This window comes from Oncorhynchus masou, chromosome 21, assembly GCF_036934945.1.
Source record: "Oncorhynchus masou masou isolate Uvic2021 chromosome 21, UVic_Omas_1.1, whole genome shotgun sequence".
Lineage (NCBI taxonomy): Eukaryota > Metazoa > Chordata > Actinopteri > Salmoniformes > Salmonidae > Oncorhynchus > Oncorhynchus masou.
In genome coordinates this window covers 5955005-5974539 of record NC_088232.1, presented here as the reverse complement: position 1 = coordinate 5974539, position 19535 = coordinate 5955005, and the positions used below count along the sequence as shown (strand labels likewise).

Here is a 19535-nt window from a genome sequence, read left to right as displayed (position 1 = left end):
TGGCACTGAGACCCTTAATCTATTTCCCCAGAGTCAGGTGAACTCGTGGATGCCATTTGTATCTCTCTGTGTCCAGTATGAAGGAAGTTGAAAGTAGTTTCACAAGCCAACTAGCATTAGTGCAACGACTGGAAGACTATGGGTATCTGCTAGCATGCTAGAAGATACCTGACTTGACCAAAGGGATCTGCTCAAACGTGCACATTAGTTTTGATTTTCACTTGTCAGAACAATAAATATTATTCAGGATTAACCCTTTAAAGCCCAATGTTATATATCTGTAACATTGTCTTTAAACACCTGGTTACGCGTCTGTACATGATCAATACATAAAAGGAAACCACTATCTTCAAGACATCCCCATAAACACCTTTGGCACCCGCTGGTGGCCAATCGTTGTAATTACACTATCAGAGATTTGCGCTGAAAATCCCAAATCCGCCTCCGAATAGTCTCGGACCTTGTCAAAAAGTTGAGTTTCTGAAATTCAATGCATGCAAAATGCTTATACAATGTCCAGAGACGGCTGAGTACATTTTCTAAGAATAATGTTAATTTTTAGGTAAGTAAAGCCACTTGAAAGTGTGTTACCTATATGTTACATCGCGGTTTAAGTGATGCAAACCAAACCCCACAGAAATATGTTATTTGGGGTCTCCTTGAGCATTCCTATCACTCTTGGTGTTTTTTGTTGCAAGGAAACTGGATCTAGGTACTGAAAGGTTAAACTGTCGCAGTTTGTATGATGCCCCATGTTTTTTTGTATAAAATTTGAACGCATTTCGGTGAAAATGTACAACATTCTGGTTAAAATGTAGACACAGTGCCATAAACTAGGCATCTTAGACTTCAGAATGACAGTTGATTTTTGCAGATGCATCATGGTTTTGTAACTCAATTTGTTACCATGATTAAAACTGGGCTGCGTTCAGTATTTTTGATGGATAATTGCTGTACTGAATGACCAATTGAAAACGTGGAGGGGGTGAGGTTATGGTTTGGTGAACACTGTCAGCATGGCCACTGCCCTTTAAATACAGTAACACGCTTATTGCTTAAAGGCACACCTCGTCACACCCACCAAACCGGAGCAAACGTATCTCAAAGTCTGTTCAAGAACGTTTTGGGGAAACGTGTTGTTCAGTACAATCCCTTCCGCAACGTAGCAAACGTGCAGCAAACTGTACGCTCCTCTGGTTTCATGAGCATCACCAGCGCAACCCCTTTTAATTTAGCCATAACCTTTGAACTATGACGCCAATCATCCATGTAAGCGGAAGTAAACGACCAAGAACAATTTTCACGTTAGCGTTTTTATTTAGACGTTTATTAACACCATGGATCTAAGATTATGACTAATTTAACAGCACAGCATCACATATTTACCCCACGTAGTATTTAATTCGCGTTGGATACCAGTCTTGGTTGATATACGTTATCTAGGTAATGCTAGTTAGCTGCTAACGTTAGCTACAATGGCTAACTCTAACTGTATGGTTTTTCACACTCAAATAGCCTCCATCATGGAGGTGCTAGCGAATGCAGCCGTGGCAGAAATCTGTAAACTCGTAGACGACGACTATGCAGTGTTTCGATTGGAAATCACTCAAAGCCAGAAAGAAAACAGGGGATTGCGGAGGAAACTACAACTACTGGAACTGAAGGTGGCACGGGAGCGCGTCGTTGCCAGTCGTCCCAGTAGTGTCAAGATCCTCGACCGATACAGAGGAATGGCAAGAGGTACATTTTGCAGTAGGCCCGAGGTGCGCGGCCTGCCGCGGTTGATGGCTCAGTGCCTCTCGCCCCATTCCCCTCTGCACATGTGTGACTGTAGATGTGTTTACCACATATGGTCTTGGTCAGTTTTTGGATAGTATGCAATAATTTCTTGCACAAAGACACGATCATATTCTAACTAGATTCATATTTAATGCATTTCCTATGATTTAATAATTTAATACAATGAGGCATGATATATGAAGTTATGTGAAGTTACTTTACATCCTTGCCAATTCCAGACGTGTCAATAGTGTACAATATATAGTTAAGCATTGACAGTCCCTAAACACTTCTCCCCCCCCCCCCCCCCAATTTACTCTCACAGGTGAAGGACATTTCACTGGAGGCCACAGGAGCTTTGTGAAGCCAGCGGGACACAATACACGGGGAGATGACCAACCAATCACTGTTGATGAGGGGAGTGGAACCACAACCCAGCATGTTATCGTGATAGAGGTTAGTATAATAGTATTTAGATCAAAATTACATCAAATGTACATCCAATGTAGCCTCTTTATTTCACAATGGCTCCCCTCAGCTATTCATGAACATCTTTATTTATATGCCATGGGAGCTTGTGAGACTTCCTGACAACATTGTTATCCAATTAAACTCCTGTACCAGTAATAACCTCTTCTCTTCTTGTGTCAGTCTACAGATGCAGAGGCTGCAGGTCCTGGGGTTAAGCAGGAGAGGTCTGAAGGAGAGGATGACCTACGGCACAGCAGAGACATCCAGACTGGAGAGGCGGCTGTAGCCATGGAGGACACCGCCCCAGCGCAGCCCAGGACCCGGCGCAGTATCACGGAGGTCAGTGGAACGCTGAATGCCATCCTCAAGTCACAGACAGACACCAAGACATTAACTGTAACACACAGACACATACTCTTACACACAGGATCTGACCACAGATCAGACCCAGAGAGGCATATGTGCTTTCACCAGAGACAGGGGACGGTTAATTCTTGTGTGGATGGTGATGGTGACGCGTTAGACACTGAAGGTGATAATCCACCTTGTTCTTACACTACAGAGATGGACCCTGGCAACATGCCCTTTGGTTTAGACACACAGACTGACCTGTCTAGAGGGGACTGGAACCAGTACAGTAGTTGTGTATACACTGAAGGGTGCCTTGATGAGAAAGGGGAGGTTATAATGATGAGGTGACTGTGAAAGTGGAGGGTGATGCTCCTCCTGCATGGAATGCAGATAGTCACCTAGAAGACAGACAGTCACAGGGCACAGATTTCTTAGATTACAGGGGAAGCTTAGAGACAAATCCAAATGTCACTACCCTCTTCACTTTATACACGCTCAGAGATCACGACCCAGTGTCTACGTCGATAGGGACTTCCGATTCACACGGCCGCGTCCTTTTCGATCAGGTATTGAACTCAAACAACATGGCTAGAGCTCAGGCTCAGGGAGGGGGAGCCACATCAGGCTATAGTAAAGGGAAAAAGTTTATCTGCATGTTCTGTAACAAAGGCTTCAGCTGCCACAAAAAGGTGGAGATTCACCAGAGGGTTCCCACAGGGGTGAAACCCTTTAGCTGTACCCAGTGGCATATGTGCTTTGCCCAGGCTGGCGACATGAAAAAGTACCAGAGGGTCCACACAGGGGAGAAACCACACAGCTGTACACAGTGTGAGAAGAGGTTCTCCCGCCAGGACCACATGAAGGTCCACACAGGAGAAAGGCCGTTCGCCTGTACGCACTGCGGAAAAAAGGTACTCTGAGAGGAGATATCTCAGGATACACCAGCAGAAAAACCATTCCACTCTATAACATCGAAAGTAACCATTCCACTCGACAGCTTAGATCTAACCCTGAGACAAAGATTAATTTTCATTGTCAGTAGGGAAGATCCGCATATGCATTTGGAATAACGAGAGTAACAAATTTCAGTGTTGAATATTCCTGGGTAGAAATTGCATCCAGACATTGTGTGATATATAAGGCATATATAAGCCTAAAAAGTCTGTTACATATTGTGTTTGTACTGTGTAGGATATATTATGTTTTCCTATGGTTTATTTAACACTTGTTTATGTTTAATAAACATAAAATGGGACTTTTCATTCCAAGACTGTAATTAACAAGGTTTCAATCCAATCTTTTTATGTGAGAAAAGTACATGTCGGATAAAAAATGTAACGACAGGCCTGATGGAAACAGAAACATTTTCGGTAAAGTTTCCAAATGTCGACAAAACAAAGTACGCTAGACAAGATGGGATCTTTTTGTGACTGATTAAAGTCAATTATGCGAGAAATGTCGGTGGAAACATTTATGTTGTGTGGTCCTCCCGCTACAACCTGTCAGAAACAGTTTAGGCAAAATATGAAATAAATAATGATGGATTTCACAGGGTGGTGAAAGTGCATGGTGATGAACTAGATGGTCCTTTCCGATAAATATTGAGAGTCTTATTCTGGTGACATGATGATGGATGCTTGGCTGCCGTTTGACAAATACAAATAATATCGCTCTTTTGTCCATAATATTAATCTCATCATGTAGGCTATATGTGCGATCTAGCCAACACTGTGCAGATAGCACTGTTGGCTAGAGCACACTGCCAATACCAGAGTGGGCATACTGCCTAAATTATTTTTTTGAGAAAAACATCAATAGAGTTGAAAATGTGATGGAAACCCATTTAACTTGTATTTTTTATTCGTAGTTGGATGGAAACATGGCTACGGAGACACTCTTTAATATCTGATCTCACCCTATTCTGCATACACACAATGAGGCTTTATAACCAATTTACACTTACTAAATATATCTACACATACCCACACACTAACAAACACCTACTGTATACGTCAAAATAGTTTAGTCAGGTTTGTCTGACTTTTGACTTATGATAGCTGACTTGTCTTTACCCACATCCTATTAATGTCCACCATGATGGGTTTAACAACAATGAAGTCATTCTGTATCTACAGTATAGCACTCAAAAATAGTGGGGATGGGTAAACACTCCATGTTTAAAGTGTGTTTATTATCTGTGTGTACGTAAATGAGGGAGTGTATGTCTGTGCAAACTGTATCACCTCTCTCTTCCAGGAGGAGGGTCCAGGGGTGCTGCTGGGGAAGGAGGAGGGTCTGGGGAACCCTGAGGAGAACATGGTCATGGAGGACAACCAGACTCCTGAACCTGAACCCACAGAGGAACCAGCTGAGCAGCACAGGACCACACACAATCTCACTGAGGTAAACCCACTATGAACTGCTGTCTGAATGGTATTAGGTCAGGGCCTGTATCCACAAATCCCCTCAGAGTAGGAGTGCTTATCTAAGATCAGTTTTGCCTTTTAGATAATAATGAATAAGACTATATAGACAGGTGGGGACCTGATACATGATCAGCAATCTTACTATTTTACGCTTTGTGGATACGGGCCCAGGTCTTGACCATGCATTTGAATTATAAAACTATTAAAGAGTGTAAGTAATCAAATCAACTAATATGTTTGCATAGTACTCATAGCATTCCCTCATTGCTCAATCAGAAGATGCTCCATAGCAGGGTGCTCATATCAGATTTCTTGATCCAACATCCTCTCACTCTGTATCTCTCACAGTCAGTAGACATGGAGGATGGGAAGCCTGATCTGCTGCTAGTCAAAGAGGAAACATTAGAAGATGAACCAGAGAGCATTGATCTGCTGAGTGGACTAAAGATGGGGGAGCAAGGTAAGGAAGAAATACATGGGTCTTTCTATAAATAATGGGGCCAATGTGTGACATTAGGATCAACATTTCTAAATGGTTTGATGCTAAATAAAAATTGATTTTCATGCAGTTCCACATACCTGTACTTAAGGGACAATTTGCATATACTCCTCTAACACCACCTATACAACATAGGCCCAAGACTATACATCCTTTAATAAGGGTTCATACAGACATTGCCAAGCCAAATTGAAGGACTTTCAGGGATATTTTCATGCACGTAATTGTAATTTTCAAGGACCCCATTACCACTTTAAGAATAATGGATTTTTAGGCCTTGTCAATGCATTGATATACAAATTATTATTACCTTCTGACGCAGCCACACATAATAAAGCAATAAATAGCAGTAGCATTAATCTCACCATTTGTATCTCACCAGCTCTGTTTTTATGAAGAGAAAGCCACCAAAAACCAGGTTCCTTTTGTACTGGAAGGATTTGTATGGAAAGACAGGTTGAAGCCAGCATTAGATGTTGTCGTCCTCATAATAACCACACGTGGTTTTACAGAAACAGAGTAGCACAACACCCTTCAATTGAAGCAGCGGGAAACAAACGCAAGTGGCCACTCACAAAAACAGATCAAAAAAGAAATCAGGGATAAATATAAGGGAGCAGGTGAACTTATAGATTGGTTACAATAATTACAAGGACATTAGTGCCAAGATGTAGCACCAAATTCAGGAAATGTCAGATTTTCAAGGTAGGCCAATTCCAAGTAGGCTAAACTTTAAGCCTGTTGTTACTCCTGCAGTTTTAAACAATACATGTAAACTAAAATGTATTTTTCATTATCAGATCATGTTGTAATGTGTTGTCATTATATCCAGAATAATTCATAGGAATAGCATTGGGTGTTGTGCAATAGTCTATCCTTCACAATTGTGCACAGTAGACTCGGTGTCAAATCCGAGGCATGAAAACATAAACTCATTACCTTGATGGTTTCTCTGTTAAATCTAACTTGACCTTGCTGTAAATAAATCAGAAAACAACTTATGATCAACATCAATTTGCCAAGGATATTGGATCCAACTTGGATCCAGGCACAACTGTTTTCACCGGCGTATTGAATGAGACATTCTTCCCAAACACCTTTTTTCCAGCACTTGTTTTGTTGTTGCATCGCATGTGCTATTACAACAGCTGTTTCTCACTCGACTGTCATTCAGAAAATTTCTCCCTGGATCAGATGATAATGTGTGAAAATATCACAGTGTAATTAAACAACTCGACACCAAAGGCACATCCAACAAGTATTATGTAATTATTGAAGAACCACGTTAATGACAGTATCGACTTAGGTTTTAAGTATCAAGGTGACTCATTCGGTAGGAAGCATTTGATTTTGCAATAGCATACGTTTTGGGGGATTTATGTGCCCATGAAAACGGGTTTCACCCCGTAACATACACTGAGTGTACAAAACATTAGGAACACCTTCCTAATATTGAGTTGCACCCCCTTTTGCCTCAATTCGGGAGGGCATGGACTCTACAAGGTGTTGAAAGCGTTACACAGGGATGCTGGCCCATGTTGACTCCAATGCTTCCCACAGTTGTGTCAAGTTGGCTGGATTACCTTTGGGTTGTGGGATCATTGTTGATACACACGGGAAACTTGCAGTTCTTGACACACTCAAACCAGTGTGCCTGGCTAGGGCTGTTACGGTGACCGTATTACCGATTCATGACCACAGTCAAATTCCATTTGACGGTAACTAGGCTTCTCCAAAACTGTGCTTTGTCGCTGATGGTCATTAGTAGCATACCAAACTTGCTAACTGCCTGCTCTAATCACTCTGACATCAATGCAATCAAAAATCAAGAGTTTTGATGGCCTCTATTAACAAGAGGATCCCATGAGCTTTTCTGTAGGCTTGACCTACCATATTTATTTGTCAACTTTCATAATATTAAGCACATTACTTTGTTTTACAACAGGAGTAGCCTACCTGGCTGGCATGAAAATGAACCACAGGAAAAACGTCTTACATTTTCTATTTATGTGAATACAATGACATGTATTTCTTTCTCCCCTTGTTCCAACAGGTGCATGATAGTGGTCCATTCTAAATAAAAACAAATTTCACGTATATGTAAAGACAAGATTAAATTGAGAATAGTCCAATGGGTTACAATATTATAACTTGCGACAGTGTAGCCTAGTGGTTAGAGCACTGGACTAGTAACCGAAAGGTTGCAAGTTCAAATCCCCGAGCTGAATCTGTCGTTCTGCCCCTGAACAGGCAGTTAACCCACTGTTCCTAGGCCGTCATTGAAAATAAGAATTTGTTCCTAACTGACTTGCCTAGTAAAATAAAGGTAAAATAAAAAAAATATTATCACTTGTGAATGAGGCTCAATGTGTGCAGTCTCAAAGTCGTACACCTCATGAAGCCTAGCCCATAGCCTAGGCCATGTTTTGATATGGTAAACTGGCCAAATAACTCCAAATGTAGCCTATACACCTAGGGCCCCTGGAACACAGTTGGAGAGCACATAGCCTACAGAGCCTAGTGACAGATGTGCTTCAAAATCAAAATACATTTTTGTCACGTGTGCCAAATACAACAGATATAGGCCTTACCGTGAACTGCTTTCTTACAAGCCCTTAACCCACAATGCCGTTTTAAGAAAATAGAGTTAACATACAGTTGAAGTCGGAAGTTTACATATACGTAGGTTGGAGTCATTAAAACTAGTTTTTCAGCAACTCCACAAATTTTGTTAACAAACTACAGTTTTGGCAAGTTGGTTAGAACATCTACTTTGTGCATGACACAAGTCATTTTTCCCACAATTGTTTACAGACAGATTATTTCACTTAACTCACTGTATCACAATTCCAGTGGGTCAGAAGTTTACATACACTAAGTTGACAGTGCCTTTATACAGCTTGGAAAATTCCAGAAAATGATGTCATGGCTTCTGATAGGCTACTTGACTAATCATTTGAGTCAATTGGAGGTGTACCTGTGGATTAATTTCAAGGCCTACCTTAAAACTCAGTACCTCTTTGCTTGACATTATGGGAACATCAAAAGAAATCAGCCAAGACCTCAGAAAAAAAATGTAGACCTCCAAGTCTGGTTCATCCTTGGGAGCAGTTTTCAAATGCCTGAAGGTACCACATTCATCTGTACAAACAATAGTATGCACGTATAAACACCATGGGACCATGCAGCCGTCATACCGCTCAGGAAGGAGACGCGTTCTGTCTCCTAGAGATTAACGTACTTTGATGCGAAAAATGCAAATCAATCCCAGAACAACAGCAAAGGACCTTGTGAAGATGCTGGAGGAAACAGGTACAAAAGTATCTCTATCGACAGTAAAACGAGTCCTATATCGACGTAACCTGAAAGGCTGCTCAACAAAGAAGAAGCCACTGCTCCAAAACTGCCATAAAAAAGCCAGACTACGGTTTGCAACTGCACATGGGGACAACGATCGTAAATGTCCTCTGGCCTGATGAAACAAAAATAGAACTGTTTGGCCATAATGACCATCGTTATGTTTGGAGGAAAAAGAGGAAGGCTTGCAAGCCAAAGAACACCATCCCAACCGTGAAGCATGGGGGTGGAAGCATCATGTTGTGGGGGTGCTTTGCTGCAGGAGGGACTGGTGCACTTTACAAAATAGATGGCATCATGAGGGAGGAAAAATATGTGAATATATTGAAGCAACATCTCAAGACATTGGTAAGGAAGTTAAAGCGTGGTCGCAAATGGGTCTTCCAAATGGACAATGACCTCAAGCATACTTCCAAAGTTGTGCTAAAATGGCTTAAGGACAACAAAGTCAAGGTATTGGAATGGCCATCACAAAGCCCTGATCTCAATCCTATAGAAAATGTGTGGGCAGAACTTAAAAAGCGTGTGCGAGCAAGGAGGCCTACAAACCTGACTCAGTTACACCAGCTCTGTCAGGAGGAATGGGCCAAAATTCACCCAACTCATTGTGGGGAACTTGTTGAAGGCTACCTGAAACGTTTGACCCAAGTTAAACAATTTAAAGGCTATGCTACCAAATATTAATTGATTGTATGTAAACTTCTGTCAAACTGGGAATGTGATGAAAGAAATAAAAGCTGAAATGAATCATTCTCTCTACTATTATTCTGACATTTCACATTCTTAAAACAAAGTGGTGATCCTAACTGACCTAAGACAGTGAATCTTTACTAGGATTAAATGTCAGGAATTGTGAAAAACCGAGTTTAAATGTATTTGGCTAAGGTGTATGTAAACTTCCGACTTCAACTGTAGGTTTTCTTTTTGTCCAGGTGGGAAAGGGCAGTGTGGAGTGGGAACTGCTGGTGCTCTCACGTATTGAGTGAGTCACTGGTACTTCCTGCTTTAGTTTTTTCTTGTAAGCAGGAATCAGGAGGATAGCATTATGGTCAAGTTTGCCAAAAGGAGGGCATGAGAGAGCTTTGTATGCATCTCTGTGTGTAGAGTAAATGTGGTCTACAGTTTTTTTCCCCTCTGGTTGCACATGCTGTTAGAAATAAAAACGGATTTAAGTTTACCTGCATCAAAGTCCCCAGCCACTAGGAGCGCCACTTCTGGATGAGCATTTTCTTGTTTGCTTATGGACATACAGCTCCTTGAGTGCAGTCTTCATGCCAAAATCGGTTTGTGGTTGGAAAATAGATGGCTACCTCAGGTGAGCAATATCGAGAGACTTCCTTAATATTAGACATCATGCACGAGCTAGCTGTTATTGACAAATAGACACACACCAAAACCCCTCCTCTTACCGGATGCAGCTGTTCTGTCCTACCGATGCACGGAAAACCCAGCCAACTGTATATTATCCGTGTGGTCGTTCAGCCACGACTCTGTGAATCATAAGATATTACAGTTTTTAATGTCCCGTTGGTAGGATAGTCTCAAACGGAGCTCATCCAGTTTATTCTCCAGTGATTGCACGTTGGCCAATAGAATGGATGTTAGAGGCGGATTACCCACTCGCCGACAAATTCTCACAAGGCACCCGGATCTGCTCCCCCCTGTATCTCCGTCTTTTCTTCATGTAAATAATGGGATTTGGGCCTGTTCCGGGAGGACTAGTCATTGCGCAATCACTTGTGAAAACAGAGTTTTGACTGGCAACTATTCAAAAGAGGATCCCAGCTTTCTTGTGCTGCTAGATGTATTGCTAAATTCTTAAAGTTAAGCACATTAATCCTCTTTACAACTGGTGTAGCCTACCTAGCACACAAAGGCGGTGCGTGAGTGTCAAGTTTGGGAAAGCTAATTTTCACCATTAAAATGCAATCCATGCATCATCGCATTTGCGGACTTATGTGAGAGAGCCTACTATTCGTTATGTGATGAGTAGATTGGATAGTCATAATTTAGGTTAACAATATAACTCAACCACTGTTCTCAAAAAAAGACCGCTCAATGCATGGCTGAGCGCGTAGAGTAAGACTAGACTATACGCTATATCAGATACGTTTCTTTCTTTGCACGGGAAACATAAAGCTTGATACTGACAAACAGATCAAAAAACAAAGAATTGTCCATATAATAAGCATACGAGAAGGGGAGACTCAAATTAGGAAATTATTGTCCAAAAACAAACTTAAGTAGCACTGACGCAACAATGATAAATAGTGAATATGCGCAGTGAGCACTCACCAGGGATATTGCCGATTCTATCGGTTGGTGCCAATAAGATATACTGTTGTTCGTTCAAATTTAGAATTTTGATAACTAAAAGACAGATTACTCTTTTCATTGTCTTCTCTTTACAGCAATAACCATTTGCTTTCCAAACAATGTTTTCCCGCAATTGTATTTTGAAATATTGAGATATGCCTGGCGTGGCCTCTACTCTTCACAGACTCGACAATATATGTAAAGACCAGATTAAATTAAGAATAGTCTGATGGGTGAGAATAGGATCAAGTGCTTGTCAAATAGTGAATGAGAGATGATGAAGTGTACAGCCTGCGCAAGAAACGGAGCAGAGCTCATGCCTTTTCATGCAACTTTTTTCAAATCGTCATTAGTCACATCATGCAGCTAGAAATGTATAAAATATGTTAACGTATAGCCCAATTTTTGTATCACAACTAAAGTTGCATACATGTCTATAAATTAAGCAGATGGGAGGACCTATTTCTTTGTTAACCACTCAACACAGAAGCCGCATGTGCGCACTCCCTCGGAAATCGTTTGGGGAAAATATCCTTTCTATTTTATTCAGCTATGTTCAATTGTATTCTTCATACTATTAAATGATATGAAATAATGCCATGGAATTCTAAGCAAATCTTGTCTGCTAAATTAACTAGTGTAGCCCACAGCCATATGGCATAGACCTAACATAAAGACAACTCAGAATATGCTCTTCTGTTCTGAAATAGGCTACATTTTCTTCACATGTTTATTTAGATCCGACTAAAATAAATAATGGATGTATTGTGTTGTGGGCTATATTAAATGGATCAGTGGAAGCCAGGAGATGCTAAAGGTGTTTGTTAATTAACGGTAAATTGCTGTGAGACCGGCAGTTATTTGCATGACAATCGCCGGCTGACAAAATTTCATGACCGACACAGCCCTAGGCCTGGCACCTACTACTATACCCTGTTCAAAGGCACTTAAATCTTTTGACTTGCTCATTCACCATCTGAATTACACACGTACACAATCCATGTCCCAATTGTCTCGAGGTTTAAAAATCTGTGTTTAACCTGTCTCCTCTCTTTCATCTAAACTGATTGAAGTGGATTTAGCAAGTGACATCAACAAGGGATCATAGGTCTTTCACCTGGTCAGTCTGTCATGGAAAGAGCAATGTTCCTAACACTATACTCAGTGTAAGGAGGCACAAAATGTTACGTAGTTACATTGAATTTCTGAGATCTCTGTACAAAAAAACTGTCCGACAGCTCGATCAAGGTAGATTTTACAAGGTTCAAGTTTAAAGTATACTTGAACTGATTAATGCTTATTATATGATACAACAACTTACACAGCCATAAATGCAAGGACAGAAAACAATGTCACCCGATTTTGGACAAATCCATTAAGACACCCACCATGAGAATGGTTAAACAGGTTTTAAATTAACTTGTGAATTGTATTGAATATAGAGCTATGTTCCCCCTTATCTTAATGTCATGACATGATCTGATTAATATAAGGGACTTATCAACAGCTGTAACAAGTAGTTAATAGAAAGACCCACATATAGCCTACATACAGTATTAGATCTTCAATGGGAATTGTGGCTATTGTTTTTTCTTTAATGAAATCAATATAACTTATGTTTACATGCAAAAACACATTGTAATTGACAACAACAAAAACTCCATATGCAGAGTTCTCTCTGCCGTGTTTGAAAAGTCTATTTTCTAAACTCTTCCTGTAGGTGGTTGGCTGGAGGCTAACAGAGGAGAATGGGTGGCCATTTTGGATTCCCAGACCCAGACGGGTGCAGCCAAGGGCCCAGTGAACAACATCACCGAGCAGGCCTGGCCCAGAGGTGACATAGTGGAGGTCAGGGGATGGGACAGCGTCCTCAACTCTGGGCTGGGGAACAACACTGTTAACCACAACCAGAAACAGACAGTCGAACCCAAAACAACATCTGAACATAGTCTCCATGACAACAGACTCGCTGAGACCAGAGCGAGGCGTAGATTTGGTCTGCGGGGACAGGAAAGGGAACGTATGCGGCGGGAGAGTACAGACTTGGCTTACGATGCTCCGTCCTGCTCCTATAATTGTGATTCAGAGAGACTGATCGCGCCTCATGTTGACTCCCTAACAGGTGCTTCCTTCAGTCTGCCTTCTATAGGATCTATCAACTGTAATATGGATCCTGCGATAACACAGACACTCCCTGGCCTTAATCCTCCTCACACTCTTCTTATGTTAAACCAGACCTCAGACAATGCCAATGCCTCAACACTAAATAGCTACACAAGCCCATTGACAAATGACAGTAGCGGAGATAGAATCAGTAAAGGTGGTGGCGCCAAAGAGAAGCGCTTCCCGTGTTCGTTCTGTGGGAAAGCCTTCAGTTTCCCCCAACAGGTGGAGATTCACCAGAGGATGCACACGGGGGAGAAACAATTCAGCTGCCACCTGTGCCAGGCCAGTTTCTCTCACTCCTTCAGCCTGAAGAGGCACCTGAGAGTCCACACAGGGGTGAAACCCTTCAGCTGTACCCAGTGTCACATGCGCTTCGCCCAGGCTGGTCACCTGAAGAGGCACCAGAGGGTCCACACAGGGGAGAAACCCTACAGCTGTACGCAGTGTGAGAAGAGGTTCTCCCGCCAGGACCAGCTGAAGATGCACCTGAAGGTCCACACAGGCGAGCGGCCATTCGCCAGTACTCACTGCGGGAAGAGGTTATCAGAGAGAAGCTACCTCAGGATGCACCAGCAGAAAAAACATTCCACTCTAACATAATAGTAACAATTCCCCTGGATAGCTTCTGACATTTAGATCAAACCCAGCATTAAAGACAAATATACATTTTCATTGTTGTCAGTAGAAAAGACCCACAGATGACCCACAGATTTCAGTGTTTAATATTCCTGGGTAGAATATTTCATCCAGACATTGTGTGACATATATGCCTTAAGTCTAAAAAGTATGTTACATATTGAGAGTTTAGGACTATAAGGTTCTATCTGCAAAATGATGATTCTGAGATAATTGGCATTATATTTCTGAACCCTCATTGGTTTGAATGGTGTCATCTATTTTTATCTTGTATTCTTTTTAACTAAACATGAATTGGGTTATTAAGAGTACTAAATAGGTAGAGAACAGAACAAGGCTATATCAATAACACAATTTTGAAAAAACATTCAGATAGAACCAAAGCTCGTGATTTTGTTCGTATCCGGGGCAAATCTGGTGCTTTTAGATAGAATGCAAGCTATATCAGATCAAATCCAGCCAGGAACTTTTTTTAGGGCAGGTGACCCACATTACAAGTTCGATAAGATTGACAGACATAGTAATAAAGAGGCTGGAATGAGTCTTTGCTACAAATAATTTACAGTACACCTAGAGATTACTATTCCCAACTAAGACTTACTTTTTTCTCTCTTAAAGTAAGAAAAGCTGTTCAATTGACCATTTTTATTCGCAAAAATGCACGATATAGTGATATCTGATCGTTGTCCGGTATCATGCCTAATTACACCAACAGAAAATACACTTAGCGACAGAATCTGTAGAATGAACAGAGTGCATCTTCTGGACCCGGAATGTATTAAATACCTAAATGAAACCATAAAAAAAACATTACAAATTTAGAAATAGCAGACAAAGAAAAGCCGACCCCCAATATAATTTGGGATGCCTTTAAGGCGTACATTAGGGGAATGATAATCTCATACTCGGCAAAAGTTAAATATGATTTAGTGACTTATTTTTCTTTCATTTTAATTTCTATCTTAGAAAAAGCCCATAGAAGTCTTTACAAGGTAAACAAGAAAGACATTTCTGAACTTAATTAGGAATACGATCTTTTACTTTTGAAGAGAGCCAACAACTACAGGTTAAACTCAAATAAAGCATACTACTTAATGGCAAATAAATATGGTAACTATCTGGCAGCTCTCACAAAACACTACATTTATGTTTTAAAAGATACAAATGCGGTAATTAGAAACAGTGTGATTAATGACAATTTTAAAAGCTTCTATGAAAATGTATATAAATCCAAATTAAAAAATAGTTGGACGGATCCTCTAGCCTTAGACTCAAGAACCCTGAAGCAATTATCAGCAGTCAAAACAATCACTAAAAACAGATCACCCAAAAATAAATATTGGATACTATTAAAACATTAGCATGGAGAAAAGCACAAATTTAGGGCAAAGTACACCTATTTACACAAATGACAACACTCGTCGCACAGTACGTCCTAGTTCCATGTATCAAACTGTTATTTCAGTTATATTAAAACCAGGAAAATCTGGAGAGTCCCCTGCTGATTATAGACCCAAAAGCTTAATAAATGCTTATAAGCATGAGCATGGCAAAAGTCTTACCAGACTTGATACATATCAAACAGGGTTTATTAAAAATAGACAAACAAATACAAGGACATGTTTAATGCAATACGCAAAAAAACTAGATAAATACAGTGCCTTGCGAAAGTATTCGGCCCCCTTGAACTTTGCGACCTTTTGCCACATTTCAGGCTTCAAACATAAAGATATGAAACTGTATTTTTTGTGAAGAATCAACAACAAGTGGGACACAATCATGAAGTGGAACGACATTTATTGGAAATTCCAAACTTTTTTTAACAACTCAAAAACTGAAAAATTGGGCATGCAAAATTATTCAGCCCCTTTACTTTCAGTGCAGCAAACTCTCTCCAGAAGTTCAGTGAGGATCTCTGAATGATCCAATGTTGACCTAAATGACTAATGATGATAAATACAATCCACCTGTGTGTAATCAAGTCTCCGTATAAATGCACCCGCACTGTGATAGTCTCAGAGGTCCGTTAAAAGCACATGAAGAACAAGGAACACACCAGGCAGGTCCGAGATACTGTTGTGAAGAAGTTTAAAGCCGGATTTGGATACAAAAAGATTTCCCAAGCTTTAAACATCCCAAGGAGCACTGTGCAAGCGATAATATTGAAATGGAAGGAGTATCAGACCACTGCAAATCTACCAAGACCTGGCCGTCCCTCTAAACTTTCAGCTCATACAAGGAGAAGACTGATCAGAGATGCAGCCAAGAGGCCCATGATCACTCTGGATGAACTGCAGAGATCTACAGCTGAGGTGGGAGACTCTGTCCATAGGACAACAATCAGTCGTATATTGCACAAATCTGGCCTTTATGGAAGAGTGGCAAGAAGAAAGCCATTTCTTAAAGATATCCATAAAAAGTGTTGTTTAAAGTTTGCCACAAGCCACCTGGGAGACACACCAAGCATGTGGAAGAAGGTGCTCTGGTCAGATGAAACCAAAATTGAACTTTTTGGCAACAATGCAAAACATTATGTTTGGCGTAAAAGCAACACAGCTCATCACCCTGAACACACCATACCTACTGTCAAACATGGTGGTGGCAGCATCATGGTTTGGGCCTGCTTTTCTTCAGCAGGGACAGGGAAGATGGTTAAAATGGGAAGATGGATGGAGCCAAATACAGGACCATTCTGGAAGAAAACCTGATGGAGTCTGCAAAAGACCTGAGACTGGGACGGAGATTTGTCTTCCAACAAGACAAAGATCCAAAACATAAAGCAAAATCTACAATGGAATGGTTCAAAAATAAACATATCCAGGTGTAGAATGGCCAAGTCAAAGTCCAGACCTGAATCCAATCGAGAATCTGTGGAAAGAACTGAAAACTGCTGTTCACAAATGCTCTCCATCCAACCTCACTGAGCTCGAGCTGTTTTGCAAGGAGGAATGGGAAAAAATTCAGTCTCGATGTGCAAAACTGATAGAGACATACCCCAAGCGACTTACAGCTGTAATCGCAGCAAAAGGTGGCGCTACAAAGTATTAACTTAAGGGGGCTGAATAATTTTGCACGCCCAATATTTCAGTTTTTGATTTGTTAAAAAAGTTTGAAATATCCAATAAATGTCGTTCCACTTCATGATTGTGTCCCACTTGTTGTTGATTCTTCACAAAAAAATAGAGTTTTATATCTTTATGTTTGAAGCCTGAAATGTGGCAAAAGGTCGCAAAGTTCAAGGGGGCCGAATACTTTCGCAAGGCACTGTATTTATCAATATTGGCTGTTGAAGCCGAAAAGGCTTTCGACCGTCTTAAATTGCATATTCTATTCAAAACTTTGGAAGCTTTCAATTTTCCAGCTGAGATAATACATTTAAATAAATTATATCAATGTCATTAATCAAAAATACATTACCTGATGAAATTGCTTTAGAAAGGGGCACAATACCCAGATCAGACTGGCTTCATAATTAATAGATTGTCCTCCAATAATCTCAGAAGGTTCTTTGATATAACTCACCTTGCTAACAAAAACAAAATACCTAGTGTCACAGTCTCCCTCGACGCTGAAAATGCCTTTGATAGGGTTGAATGGCCATAACTTTTTCGCGTCTTGGAAAAGTTTGGTTCAGGTACCGTGTTTGTAAATTTGATAAAATCACTCTACAAATCTCCTAAAGCTAGGATTGCTACCAATGGGATTACTTCCTCCTCTTTCCCTCTTTATAGGGGGAACAGACAAGGTTGCCCAATTAGCCCCCACCTCTTTGCCCTCGCCATCGAACCGTTGGCTGAGGCTATTAGAACATGCCCTGATATACATGGCTTTGAGGTGGGCCCCCATACCCATAAATTATCACTCTTTGCAGACGACCTTATCTTATTTCTAACAAACCCAGAACACTCACTGTCTCACTTGCAGATCCTACTACAGTGTTATAGTTCTTTCTCTGGATATAAGGTCAATTTTGATAAAAGCGAAATTTTACCATTGTCCGTCTTTGACCATCATACCATCAAGCACAAGTTTCCTTTTAGATGGTCGCCTATGGGCTTCACATATTTGGGCATAATGGTGGATGGTAATCTGAACAACCTCTATAAACTAAATCTGGCCTGTTTGTTGCAAAAGGTGGAGGGTGACCTTTGTAAATGGATGGACTTACCTCTCACTCTACTGGGTAGAATCAATGTAATTAAAATTAATGTCCTGCCCAGATTTCTATATCTGTTTCAATCTCTCCCTATCCCTGTTCCCGCAACATTTTTTTCCTCTCTCGACAAGCTGACCAGACGGTTTATCTGGCACGGCAAAACCCCTAGGGTTGGCCTGGATAAACTGACCCTTAATTACAGTCAAGGGGGCTTAAACCTACCCAATTTTAGAATGTACTACTGGGCTTCACAGTCTAGGTTTCTGGCTCAGAGGTTTGACAATGGTCCCTCTCCCTCATGGGTGAACATTGAAAAGATTGAGGTAAATGATGACACTGGGGCAGAATTGTTTTACTAATGGGACAGAAAATCTATAAAAACCATCACAGACAACCCTTTAATCATACATTCTGTCCTGGCATGGTGCAAACTGCATGAGCTGTTCGGACGAGGGGGATTCCTTTCCCCTAAAACCCCTTTATGGAACAATAGATTGATTCCTATGTTTTTCCAGAATAGTAACTTTAGACCATGGTCTGTTAAGGGGATTACTCTTTCTGGAACATTGTTACGAGGAGGGAGTTCTTATGTCTTTTGATCAGCTGAAACAGAAATACCACTTGCCTAACAGGGACTTCTTTAGCTACCTACAACTACGAAACTTTATTAGGATGACTCTCAAGGGACAATGGAACCTACCTAAGATGTCACCTATTGAACAAATCTGCCACGCAGACCAACCACTGTTCAAGACGATTTCCCGTGTATACGATGCTCTTATGTCAGGACTAACACTGCCTGGGCTAGATAAACCCCGATTTAGATGGGAAAAAGATCTGGGTATTGATCTTGAGGAGGATCTATGGAGTGACCTATGCAGGGATGGGGTTACATCCACATTGAACTCCAGATACAGACTGATCCAGTTTAATTTCCTCCATAAGCTCTATATCACCCCATCTAGACTGCACAAGTTCAACCCAGATATCTCCCTATGTTTTAGATGTGGCTCAGATGAAGGAACATTCCTCCATTCCACTTGGCAGTGTTCAAAACTACACGGTTTCTGGCAGGGGGTATGCGATACCATATCCTCAAATCACGGGGTTGCATTCCCTTTAGACCCGGAGGTCTGTCTACTGGGTAACTTTACTAACACCAATCTTAGGCAAAGCCATACTATAAAGCAAACATAAATATTGCTAGCGATTGCCAAGAAATGTATTGCCAAGAAATGGAAATTGGATTTCTCCCAGGCAGTTGCAATGTGGCTATCTGAAGTTAATAGTTGTATGCCTTTGGAGAAAATCACTTACTGCTTGAGGAATAAGTTAGACATTTTACAGAATTTGGCAACCTTTTATTGACTATATGGAG

The 19535-nt window shown here is 40.9% G+C and overlaps 1 protein-coding gene across 1 annotated transcript; it reads left to right on the top strand.

The window, feature by feature from the left end:
* The first annotated feature begins 1256 nt into the window (after positions 1 to 1256).
* Positions 1257 to 14240, top strand: LOC135507652 (sal-like protein 4). The gene is made up of 6 exons (XM_064927241.1): positions 1257 to 1740; positions 2105 to 2235; positions 2431 to 2589; positions 4858 to 5004; positions 5376 to 5487; positions 12920 to 14240. Exons 1-6 carry the CDS (start codon positions 1476 to 1478, stop codon positions 13963 to 13965), a joined length of 1860 nt encoding a protein of 619 aa, XP_064783313.1. The 5' UTR covers positions 1257 to 1475; the 3' UTR covers positions 13966 to 14240.
* Positions 14241 to 19535: the final 5295 nt, after the last annotated feature.